General features: G+C 46.3%; 1 protein-coding gene across 4 annotated transcripts in view; it reads right to left on the bottom strand.

Moving 5' to 3' along the window:
• The window catches only part of ASAP2 (ArfGAP with SH3 domain, ankyrin repeat and PH domain 2), a 156,782-nt gene that overhangs the window by 48,052 nt on the left and 96,107 nt on the right, over positions 1 to 12,623 (bottom strand). For all 4 annotated transcript variants that reach the window (XM_022554178.2, XM_022554185.2, XM_022554181.2 and 1 more), the window contains 3 exons: positions 12,332 to 12,417; positions 6,208 to 6,283; positions 5,849 to 5,935 (listed from right to left, as the gene is read on the bottom strand). In XM_022554178.2, the coding sequence (XP_022409886.1) occupies positions 5,849 to 5,935; positions 6,208 to 6,283; positions 12,332 to 12,417 (249 nt within the window). The remainder of the gene's footprint in view (positions 1 to 5,848; positions 5,936 to 6,207; positions 6,284 to 12,331; positions 12,418 to 12,623) is intronic.

Raw genomic sequence — 12,623 nt, forward strand, 5'->3', positions numbered from 1 at the left:
ACAACCAAGAAATATGTCTATTGATTTGGGGAGAAAAAAAAATCCTGCACAAAATAAGTGATGAAACCAGGTGACAACACTGCTAAAAGTGTTCATGCCAAGGATACTAATCAGAACTCTTCACAGGTCTCATGAACAGGATAAAGGACATTCTTCTTTTCAACAGAATCAGACCCTATGCCAGAGGTTAGGAATGAAATCACTGTTTTATTCTTTAGGCAAGGCATTTCTTGAATCAATTTTAAAATGCAAGCAAATCTGAAACTATGAAATTTAAAATTTGTAAGGAATATAATCTGTGTAACATATAATTGAACCTGCTTTAGAACTAATTATTTCAGTACCTTCCGGGTGACTTCTACGTGACCCCACAAAAATAGCCTTTCTTCACCTGTTTATACAAGTGTTTCATAGAACACTCGATCGAGGGAAGGGGTGACAAATGAAGTCGGCCCTTTCCCATACTGAGATTTCAACTGAATGGAATACAGTTCAAGGGAAAAGAGCCTCTCTTTCTGAGGAGAGCCATCGTCTAACAATACAGCAGGCAACTTGCCGGGGCATCCACGTTGCCCGGATTCTTGGAGCCTCTCCCACGTATTCTGCGCTTCTCCAGGAGAGCCAAGGACACCCTAAGACTCGACTGAGTGAGCCTCCACGTGGAGGCTGTTATATGTCTGAAGCATATAAGTTAAGTAGGCATTTTATGGACCTTCAGAAAGCTCTCATAAAACTCTATCAGTATCCACAAATCCTCTGTTCTATGACATCCAGACAAGTTCTCAGATCCCAGGCACTGCCCATGATCTTAAGTTTTGTGTGGCCTTATGAAGTGTTAGCCATTGGGTCCTGCTGAAGCAGAAACCGCCCAGATGAGCGGCAGACTCAGTATCTGAAATCTTCAGGAACAGGGCGTGGGGCCGGGGAAGGGCGATACCGCATACTTTATATACACATATGTGCGCGCGCGCACACACACGTCTACTCATAACATCAGAAGTATCCCCGAGCTCCCTAAGACTCTAGAACATCACACACACTTTTTCAATTCACCTGTCCACCTCTCAGAAAGTCTGTGTTCGGTCAATTCTCGTGATGAACGGATTGCTGAGGAGTCACCTCACGAAGCTTAAAGTTTCTCTGCCAAAGGAGGGCTGTGATGTCCAATCGCTCCCCATTTTCCCAAGGCGTGTCAGGTGTGTCCATAGACACGTGTGTGTGTGTGTGGACGCACCGGGAACTGGGGGCTCTGCTAAGCAAGCACTAAGCTGTGGTCAAAGAACAGTGTTCTAACATCTCTTACCACCTATTCCCCATTATTTCTGGGTAGCTTTTTTTTTGGCCACACTGCATGGCTTGAGGGATCTAAGTTCCCCAACCGTGGGCCCCTGCAGTGAAAGTGCCAGGTCCTAACCCCTGGACCACCAGGGAAGTCCCTCTGGGTAGTTTTTTTTTTTTTCTTTTTTGGGTAGCTTTTTAAAAGATTCTGACACAAGATATTAAAGTCACATAATATAGCTGACAGAGAACAGACCAGGGCTCAAACCCTGGCCCCAAAACTCCAGCAAATGCATTTCTCCTCTCAGACTCGAGTTGTAAATGCGGGCTAATACTACCTGCCCAGCCATGCTGTTGTAATAAGGACTGATTACTGGTCACGCTTATCACATGCCTGGAAAAACCTGAGAAGTGAAGCAAGCAGGAGACGCCATGACAACAGAGAGCAGGGGAGAGGACAGGGGGAGTGATGACGAAGGCTTGGGAACGGGGGAGTGGGGCAGTCGGGGGGACCTGACAGGCCGGGGTCGGGGGCAAGGGCATCAGCCTAGACTGGAGTGTGAGTCAGAGTGCGGAGGGGGGCAAAGGTCGGGGCCAGAGTCACGAAGACAAGGTGCCAGATGACCAGCCAACAGAGAAGGGTCAAGTGGGCAGAAGGACCCCTCAGAGATACCACCACCGCCACCCACCACTGTGCAACTACCAAGGCCGGGGGAAGGAATCGGGTCTCTTCTGTTCACTCCTGTCTCGTCAGCATCAGGAGCCCAGTACTTGTGGAATGAATGAACGAACCAGTATCCGTTTATCAAGACAATGTGTCAGTGCTTTACAGAACTTGTCCCTTAGATCTCATAACAGCTCTCGGGTAGGCAACATCACTCCTGTTTTACAGGTGAAGCGACTGAGGCGTGGAGAAGTCAAGTAACTTGCTCGAGGTCACCCTGGCAGGAAGTGGAAGACCTAGGGTTCAAACGGTATGTGCTGCTGGACAGCCCGCTACCAGGCAAGCTTTCTGTCCTGGTCAGAAGCTGGCCCACCTGTCTCACCTGCTGGGCCTCTCCGAACTCTGAATCATCCTCCAAACCCTCCTTCCTGACACACACCTGCCCACCCCACACTGGGGTGACACCTTCCTTGGAGGTGACCTCCAGTAGAGCTCTCATCACACTGCACTCAACTCCTTTTCTGTCCCCACCCCAGGCTGTGAGCCCTTTAAGAGGGAAGAGCCGTATCTAGCCTACTCCGGTGTGTGTCTGTGCAGCTCCTGCTCAGAGTAACTGCTGAGGAAATGGCAGTCGAATGTGCCAAGTCTTGCATGGAGTCAGCACTCAAGGCCAGCTCTAGGCTACCCAGCAGCCTGGCAGGAGGGGTGGGAAGTGGACACCTAGCCAGAGGGTACTGATTAAGGCCAGATTTGAGCATGGTTAAGATATGCAACCCCAGACCAAAAGGCCGGAGTTGGAAGAAAATCATGGCTGTTATGGACCTCTGCTCCTTGGACAGCACATACTATTCGACCACATCCTACCAGACAGGGACACTTTAAAAACTGGCACGAAGAGAGATCTCCAAAGTGGAAAAATCACTGTGGTTTCAGCGTTTAGACCTACCAAGACCATCCCCCCGAACCTGAGTCCTCCCCAGCACAGCACACGTCTGGGTTCTCAACAAATAGCAGAGAATCCTCCAGCACCGCAGTGGGGCCTGTCCCAGCAGAACGCAGCTGAAATGGACATTTGTGGGATGCGGAAGGCGGGAGAAGGTAAGGCACACAGGGAGGAAGTTCATGCAAAGATTGGCAGTGTTGAAGAGTTTTAACTTTGTAGAAGGGGTATTTTCCAAATGTTAAAACATGATGCATATATAGGTGTTCACTGTATAGTTTTTCAACTTCTCTGTAAGTCTGAACAATTTCATAATAAAATAATGGAAAAGTCAAACTGTAGCATCCTATTTACAGGGAACAGAAATATCAGGAACAGAATAGGAATGCCAGTGGTTTGGAGGTGTGGGGGTGCTGGGATCGTGACGGCACAGTCTTTTCTCCAAAGTACAGCCACGGGTGACACAGAAGCAGCCCAAAGCCCCTGTATGTGACGGCCGTGTCCTCCACTTAGACCAAACGATTGACACTTAAGGTTCACAGGAAGGAACTAGGAGAGTTAACTCCTACCAACCATCACTGCAGTTTCCTTGGGGCACGTTACCTAATTTTTATGAACTATAATTATATAGAATTAGAATTTTTATGACACTGAAAAAAATCCATCAATACCTTCATTTTTCTGCCTCACAGAAGAGAATCCAAAAACAACGGATGAGAGCTAAAAAACAATAACGCCCAAATGTTCGATTCTTGTAATTGGAGGGACCCCAATTATAAAAATTATTTTAAAATAGAAAAAATTTAACGTATCCATATTTGCTTATTACTTGCCATTGCGTTCACAGACTGTCAAATTTATGGAATACCGTCATCAAAAAGCAACGCAGAATGTCATACACAGAAAAGACAAGACATTGACAGCCAGGAGATTGGTGGGTTCGATCTTTGGGCATAAAGCCAGAGGAGAGCAGTAAAGAAGGTCCATTTGACCCCGCTGTGCATCTGGGGCAGAACAGCTGGTCAACAAAAAACACGGAAACAACAAACTGTTAAAGACGTCTGGTCTGTGCTGGTACATCTGTTACACTTTTCTGCAGAGCTGTAAATAACCGGCTTTCTGACAATAGCCAGTTTCCCCAAACCTCGTCCTCCTGCACAGCCAAAGCAAACATGGCCCTTGCTCTGTGCCCAGAGGGCTCCTGGACTCCAGCACCTGCTCTCCTGTATTTCAAACCCGAGCTTTGCTTCACAGGTTGGATCCTCCTTTTCGGATCCTTCTTGCTTCCAGCCATTCCCACCAGCTCCCCAGTGCTCGACGGCACCCTGGCTCCTGTTACAATCAGGCCACTATATTCTCCATACTCCAAGTTCTTTTTTTCTTTTTCTGTTTATATTCCATGTTTAGGAATATCAAAGTGTCAGGACCTAGATTCTCTAGACGGGGAGGAAGTCACCATGCTGTGGGTAATTTCCAGCACTCTATGGGGCCTCAGTGGGCCAGTCTCTCACTTAGCTGACCCCTGTTTACCAAGAACCGATGAAATGAGCAATATGGTGCTATGACGTGACGGCCAGATGGGCACAGGAGGCAGGAGGGCAGCCTCAGTCTGCTCGAGGTCCAGCTGGAGGAAAAGCACCTGTGCGCTTGAGCACATGGCCATCAAGCCCCCAAAGATATATGCTGCCACTGAAAAAACTCTCTCAAACAAAATGTGCGATACAGATCCCTGCGGGGGCGGGGGGGGGGGGCAGAGGCAGCCCTCCAGAGGGAGGGATTAAGGTACATCAGAAGGACAGGCAGAATTCAGCGACGCAGCGGAAGCGGTGGGGGTGGGGTGGGGGGCAGGTGAGCGGCTTCACTTTCACAACGGAGTGACACCAAAGGCTAAACTGTAAACTTGGGAAATTTCCATTTCGCTAACATTTATGCGTTCAAATTCTTTAGTCTTTAATAAAGCCCACAGCTACTGAAAGAAGAAAAGTAAAAATAAAAAATGCTACTAGCTATTAGTATATACACGGAGGAAATATCTATTTTTTGAAGTTCATGAAAAAAGCATGCAACGTTCTATAATTTATTAAAATACTGAACTACTTACTCTCCTAGACTTCAGTCACAAAAGGTAAATGCATTTGGGAGAAAAACAACAATATTCAGTTATAGTACAAGAACTTAAAACAAAATAGAGCCGAACTGCCAGCAGGGAGCTTTACGCTCTGGTAAGCAGTTTAATAGACGTATTGATCTAAAATCTACTAGCTATACACTTAAACACATTCCTTTATTGACAAGGAAGTGGATTTATGTTAAATTTCACATTATAATAGCCACACTGTAGCAAACATATGCAATTACCTCAAAATTTACTTTTTAATGGTTTTCTAACAAGACCCCCAAATACAAATCATCACTGCGAATGTGCTGGCCCGCAGAGAAGTGATTATGTGAAAGAGATGACGCAAGAAAACTAAAGTTTCTGCCCATCAGAAAGCAGCTCCAAGAAAATCAAGCTCCTCCCATTTTATGGAACATAATCTCCAGGCTGGAAGATTCAGATGGTCACCAGTCACCCGCTGATGCCACACGGGCAAAGTCCATGTATATCTGTGGGCGGGGAAACCACAGAGCTCAAGGGAGAGAACCAACGGCATGAATAGCGAGTGTCTATGTGACGGAGACCCTAAGAGCTACTCATCCAGCAACGGACGGAGCAGAAGAGGTTTAAATACTGCCATTAAGGCCATTCCTACAGTAATGCTTCCCCATGAAATAAGCATATTTTTAAAAAGATGGTTTTATAAAACCAACTTAAAGAACAAACTACATGTTTGCATGTTGCCCGATACAGCCCCACAGTGAACTGAGAACCCAGAGACCTGGATCTCACCTCCTCAGTCCCGAAGCCCCCGAGACTGAGGGATGAAAACATAAAATAGCAATCTTTCAAAGTTAAATCCCCTCACCTCTTTCTGTTCAACCTGTAATGCTGACTTCAAAATATCTCGAAGCTGTATCAACTGCCTTCTCTCTTCATCCTGGGCCTGTTTGATCTTTAAAAAGCAAAACAAAGCAGAGAAAAGTACAGCTGAGGTACAGTGAGATGGTGCAGTTCGTGGGGCATTTCTCCATAAACGCAACCTTCTCCCAACCAAGACCGAGGACGGATTGGGAACCCCATTCTCCACACTCCGCGTGCGCTTCAGGGCTGTCACTTTCTAGGTGGCACAGCACGCAGACACGAAAGCACGGAAGCAACATTTAAATCAAAGTGTTTGTTGCATAAAAACCCTTTCAACACTCACGTGGGAGGGAAACTACTTACTGTGTGAAGATCCGTTGAAAGTGTTTCAATGGAAGGTTTGAGGCTTTCAACTGCTTTCAGTCCATCCTGGAAAAAACTAGGAGGAAAAAAAACAAGAAACATAGATTGTGTTTCATAAAAGAGAAAGCAATTTTGTTAGATGGAGAAAAAACTTCTTTAAAGCAAGTGGCTGAGATCACTGTGTAATTCCTGGGGGAAAAGACTAGGACCCAAACCTTGAAATATTAGGCAAACCAAGAATAAAGTGACACTCAAAACTAATATCAGGCAAACCAAGAATAAAGTAACACTCAAAGCTAAGAAAAAAGGCACTGCAGTAAGCCTCGTATTTGTGATTTTTCTTGACCCACATAAAATGAGCCCTGCATTTTCAGTTTATAACGGGAAACAGGACCCTACTGACAAATGGCAGCAAAGGCTTCGGTTCAGGAACGGAAAAGTCTGAGGCCAGGAAAGCATGGGGTGAACACAGAATAAGACGCTAAAATATTTTCCTTGACAGGCAACAACTAAGTGGAAAAGAGAAAGAATGCAAGAAAAAAGCAAGCGAGCTGAGCCTGAAGCACATGAGTGGCCACGCCCCGTGGGCAGAGCAGGGAGATGTGGTTGGAGACCTTGAGATCGGATATCAAAAGGAACTTTATATTTTTAACGCTCAGAACCCAGTGCTTGTGAAGTCATCTTTAACCAGTGACTCAGGAAGTACAACAGAGGCTGGACGAGTTTTTCTGCAGCAACAGCAGGCTGACGTGCAGCACACTGCCTTTGAACCCTTTTGAGAGGAAGAAGAGGCTTCCCAGGGAGGTCAGGAGAGAGTTCAAAACCTGTAAGGAGGCCTAAAATGCCCGTGGACTTGGCCCCTGCCTATGTCTCCAGGCTTCCACCCACACCGTTTGCCCCTTTATTCACGTCTCTCTATTCCTCTATGGAGCCAAGTCCTCCCTGCCTCAGGCCCTTTGCACTTGCTGTTTCCTTCCTCTAAAGAGTTCTCCCTGCAGCCTACCTTCTGTTTCTCCTGGTTCATTCCCACTCACTCTTCAAGTTTTAAGTTAGATACGGCCTCACCCTTGAGGTGTGCCACAACCCCCATCCCTTCAAAGAGGTCTCCTTGCCAGATTCTCTCAGAGCATTCTGTCTCTGGCTTCAAAACACTCACCACAACTGCCATTACGTGTTTGCTGGTGTAATTGTTTAAAATAAAATTCCCCCATTATATCTGAAGTTCCAGGAGGTTGAGGACACAGTATCCACAAAACCTGACACATTTCAGGCACACAATATCTGTTGAATGAAGAAATTAATGAGGAAAGGAAGGAGAATTTCTAACTTCTGCCAGTTTACTGGGTACCAAGGAGACTATCTTCAAAAAGTGATCTGGGGTTCACGTGTTTATTTCTTTTAAACTCAGCAATGGTCCTGTGGGAATTTCCCATATCAAGTATGCAATTAGTAGGAGGGGTTGTAAAAACAATGCTGCCTGACACTTAATACAATAATTCCAAGGAGGAAGGGAGGAAGGAAGAGGAAAGCGTACACACAGGATGTGGGTTTCGAACCACTACTAGCTAGTTATTAGGAATCAGAGGCTGGGCTATTAGAATTTCTTACCTTAAAAATCTTCAGATATATGCATAATTTTAACTTTACATTCTCATTCCTGTATTTTGCCTAATTCCTTTTTTTCTAAATGTAAAATACGCTTCTGGTGTAGCAACTGTGTCCGTGTTACAATGACTTTTCCACATGGTCTGTTTCCACCGATAGGGCAGAAATGCCATGCCATATACGTCTCTGTGTTTCCACTCCGAGCACAATGGCCGACACAGGGCAGCAATTTTAAATTGAAAAGGAAACTGGGAAGAATAAACACAAGAATGAGAAACTGAGCTTTTTCCTCTTGTCGTGAACTCATTCGGTTCTTATGTTCTGTTTCAGCTCTATTTTTTTTTTGTATAACTATTTTATTAATCAATTCAAATTCTTATAAAATAGGCGGGGTTGGGAGGGAGGGGGAGAGAGAGAGAGAGAAGCTGAACACACACTAGTTCAGGGAGTAGGAAAATTATCACAGGAGATCAGCACAGAAACGGTCCTGCTCTCGGGGAAAGGGAGCGGGTGCACGGCTCCAGAATCTCTGTGCCTGGCAACTGTCCCCACAGTGAGAGCACCTCGCAGTGGAGTCAAGGGCTCGGAGAGGTGTTTCTCATCACAGACGTTGTTTCCATCATGACACTGCACAGTGTCACACTTGGAATAACGATACAGATTTATTCATCTTTGTAAAAGCATAGCCAATCTTGACCATCTACCTAGAAAACCTCCTCCCTCTGATTTTCAAAACTCCTATCTTTCTGTACCGTCCTTACTGAGGCATGTTTGTATACTTTCTCTGGCCTTAGGGAAAGCTTCAAAAAAAGGGGCCCCTTTGCTGACTGCTGTCACTGCAACATCCCTAAGTACAAACCCCCAGACATTTTTTTTAGCTTGAGCCTGTTAACACTTTCCCAAGCTTCAGTCAAAACAACATTTACCATCGGTATTACCAAATGTCGACTTTTGTTTTTTATCTAACGTTTTCTAGCCTACCTGATCAAATTCGCCAGCCTTTAAAATACACCCACTGAGATCCAACCTTCAGGCGCCCACAAGCGGGGCGGACTCTCCCTTCTCCAGCCTTCACAACTGCAGCCTCACGGCCGGCAGCCTCCGCCCTCCCCCGCCCCCCACTGGAGTGCGCTTGTCCAGGGCACCGGACTGGGTCTCGTTGCATCTGCAACCCAAGTTCATCAAGCCGCAACTGGTCACAGTGGTTCTCAGCAGGTATTTGCACAGAGAACAAGTCACTTCAACGCTCATCACTACCGTTTAGAACATGACCATTTTTGTTTACTTCTGTTTTAAAGACTGCCCTATTTCTAGGTTCACACTAGAGAAAAGGATCCCCAATCTTTAGCAGCAAAGGCTAGTAAGACACGTTTTCCAGGCTCTTCTAGGAACTAGAGATGCTAAGTCTTTCCTTAAATGAAATAAAAGACAAAGAACATACTCTTCGAGAATGCTTCCAGAGAAAAGCAAAAAGGAGTAAAAAGCAAAGTAATGTCTAAGCAGTTCTAAGGGTGAACACCTGAACATGGCTCCACAGAATCTAGTTTCCACCAAGAGGCCTCTTGGTACCTGCAGAGACCAGCAGCTTCAGCTGAGCAGGCTGCCTCTGCCCGCCGGGCACAGCTCTGCTCCCCGGTGAGCAGTGGAGACCGGGAATGTTCAATGGGGACACGAAGGAACTGCCTGGAGGACAGAGACACGTGTCGCCAAGGGCTCCTCTGTCCAATGGCTGAGTCACTCAGGCTCCACATTTTACGCCCCAAAATATGCATTTGAAAAGTCAAAGCCTTCCAAATGTTTTAAAGAGCGTGCAGTATGTATGTACACATACATACACACACACACACACACACACTCATCCAGAAAGGAAGTAATGGAAGAGTCATCATTTTTAAAGATTACTGAGCTCATGCCCATAAAAGGCCAATTGGTTCAATCTTCCACAAGTGGTCTGTTGCTACCCAACTGATTAGTTTGGGCAAAATAAAGAAAATAAAGGAAATCCCAGAATAACTTCTTTTTAAAAATAAAGTATCAGCAAGGAAACAACCCACTTCCTAACCAGCCTCACATAAGGTTACAAGGGTAAGACTGAAGAAGTAATTTATATGTTAATCACACAGGATTTTGAGCCTCTGTAAAATAATTCATCTTAAAAACTCTACAAATTAGGGGTCTTTCTATTTTCTAAGCTCCACGCTTGGAGCTCTTCTGTTAACCCAGGCTGAATCACTCAGCACACCTTCCTTTGCTGTTGGACCTCCACTGCTTTAGAAATGCAGTGTCGCCAGAGACGTAGTAAAAATTCCAAAGCACAGCTCCATCCAATTCAGTGCAATTCACCACCGCAAATCGTTCCAGGTAAACGCGCTAAAGGTTAAAAAATAAATGTCACGGAGGACATCCTTAAAGAGCATACAGGTCAGTGGGAGACAACATGAAAGGTGCCGTCAGGGGACTGTGCAGAGAGCACAGTGGTAACAAGAAGGAAGGTAAGTGTTCAGGTAAGCGGGAGAGCTGATGACTTCTAGGCAGCCAGGTACACCTGAGCTGGGCCTCGTGGAGGAACAGAGGCTGGGGAAGGCACAGGGGGCACCGTGTGTAAGGGGGCATCAGCGTGGGGCACAGCCTGTTAAGGGGAAAGGCAAGTGGATGCGTGTGGCAGTAACACCCTCAAAGATGTCCCCGTTGCCCCGCACCCCTCCCTGTACTGTCGCAGTCTGCGCCCAGGCGCTGTGGCTCCGAGTGCCCTCGGATGCAACCTGCAGGCCTAAGTGGTCGCACACCTGCTCGTCCCCATCTGGATCCTTCTCAACACACACAGTAACCTGCTGAAACAGAAACGGAACGGAAGGAGCTACCTTGGCGTCCCCAGCCAGCACACCCTCTTCTCGTCACACTGCTGCCTCTGCACAGCCACAGCCAGGCCCCGAATCTCTGTCACATACCTGCCCGTGCGCTTGCGGTCTCCCCACCCCACCTGAAGGTCCGTGCAGGTAGGAGGCTGGTTTCCTTCATGCTGCACCACCTGGCACGCAGTAGGAGCTCAAGCACTCCTTGCTGAATGAATCCTCTGCTTGAAACTTTGAGAGCTTCCCAGTACGTCTGGGATAAGAATCGGACGCCGTTAACCAGACCTCCAAGCCGTCCCCACCCCAGGCTTTCCTAGGCAGCGTCATTTCCTTCACTATGCTTAGGTCACACTGGCCTTCCTACTGCCTCAAGACCTTGACTTTGCCTGGAATGTTCTTCCCCCGTTCCTTACCTGCTGCCTCCCAATCACCCTTCAGACCTCAGAATACATGAATACATGTCCCTCAGAGAGGCCTGCAGCGAATTCAAGAATTTGAACACCCACTGTGGGCCAGGTACTGTGTTCTGGCTTCTGGAACACACAGCAAGGAACGAAACAGAAGAAAGACACAACATCTCTGCCCTCAACCTTAATCTGAATTATATTCTTCTACTCTATTCTTTCTTAGACTCCCGTACTTCAGAACGCTTTGTTAACCGTGCAGTTAGAAGTGTGTTTGCCTAAGTCCAACTCCCCGACCTGATCCAGCAGGAGCTGTGCCTGAGGCGTACATTACTCTACCTCCAGCGTCTCAGATGTGCCCGAGGCGTGGCACACACTCAACAAAGGCAGTGAACGAGCCCGAGGCCTGTTTACAGCGGCGACAGGGGCGGGGGTGGGGGGGTCAGGGAGGAGAAGCAGGATGAGGACAGGGGAAGACAACAACGAGGCCAGGAGGCGAGGCCCGGGTTGTGAAGGGCTGACGGACACGGTGAAGTTGAGCACACGAGCGGCTCCCAGACCTGCAAGGTCCTCCTCCGCTTCCACACACAGCCTCCTCTGCTCAGTACTGTCATTTGTGTTATATGATAAGTAATACATGAAAGTATTCTTTTAATTTAGGACACTGCGTTAAGACCATCTCATTTCTCTTTTAACAAATAAAGAACATCCGAGAATCAAACTAGTTTGCCACTTTACGAAAAAAGCAAAAATAAGTATATTCGATAATGTAGATTTTTACATTACTTTTAGTTTTTGAGATATAGAACTCAAACCATAAAATCCACCCTTTTAAAGTGTACAGTTCCGTGGTTTTTAGTATATTTATTCACAAAGCTGCGTAACCATCAGCCCTATCTAATTCCAGGATATTTTCGTGACCCCAAAAAGAGACCCTGTGCCCGCTGGCAGTAACGCCCCCCTGCCCCCTTGCCTCAAGCCCTGGCAGTCACCAATCTGCTTTCCACCTCTGTGGACCTGCCTATTCCCGACCTTTCAAATAAATGGAACCATCCAGTATGTGGTCTTTTATTTCTGGCTTCTTTCACTTCACACGTTTTCAAGGTTCATCTGTGTTGTAGCCTGCATCACTGTTTCATTCCTTTTACTACAGAGTTTTAAATAAGTGTTTACTTTCCACAACACAATACTACAGATCTCCCAGAAGTTGCCATAAAGAAAGAAACATCTGAAATACCATCATAACAAAGAAAAAGAACTTACTTGCATTGGGCATGAAAATATTTGATCAGATTCTGAAGTAAATCCACTCCCTTTTTAATCTTAATTTCATTGACCTTCAGCAGATACTGTTAAAAAACAAAACAAAACAGGAAATGTCATAGATAGAAGCAGAATATGAGCTGAACGTGAGCCTCTGAGGACAGATCACCTCTTCTACTTCTCTGACATCTTGTACGACGCGTAGGGCTCATGGTAGATGCTTAATGCTTTTTGAATGCGATAACTAAATGTTTCTTTCAGTTTGGTGCCACATGAATTATCTCACATACAG

The sequence above is a fragment of the Delphinapterus leucas genome, chromosome 13 (assembly GCF_059928025.1).
Source record: "Delphinapterus leucas isolate spDelLeu-1000000601 "Yukka" chromosome 13, BTC_Dleu_Yukka2, whole genome shotgun sequence".
Classification (NCBI taxonomy): Eukaryota; Metazoa; Chordata; class Mammalia; order Artiodactyla; family Monodontidae; genus Delphinapterus; species Delphinapterus leucas.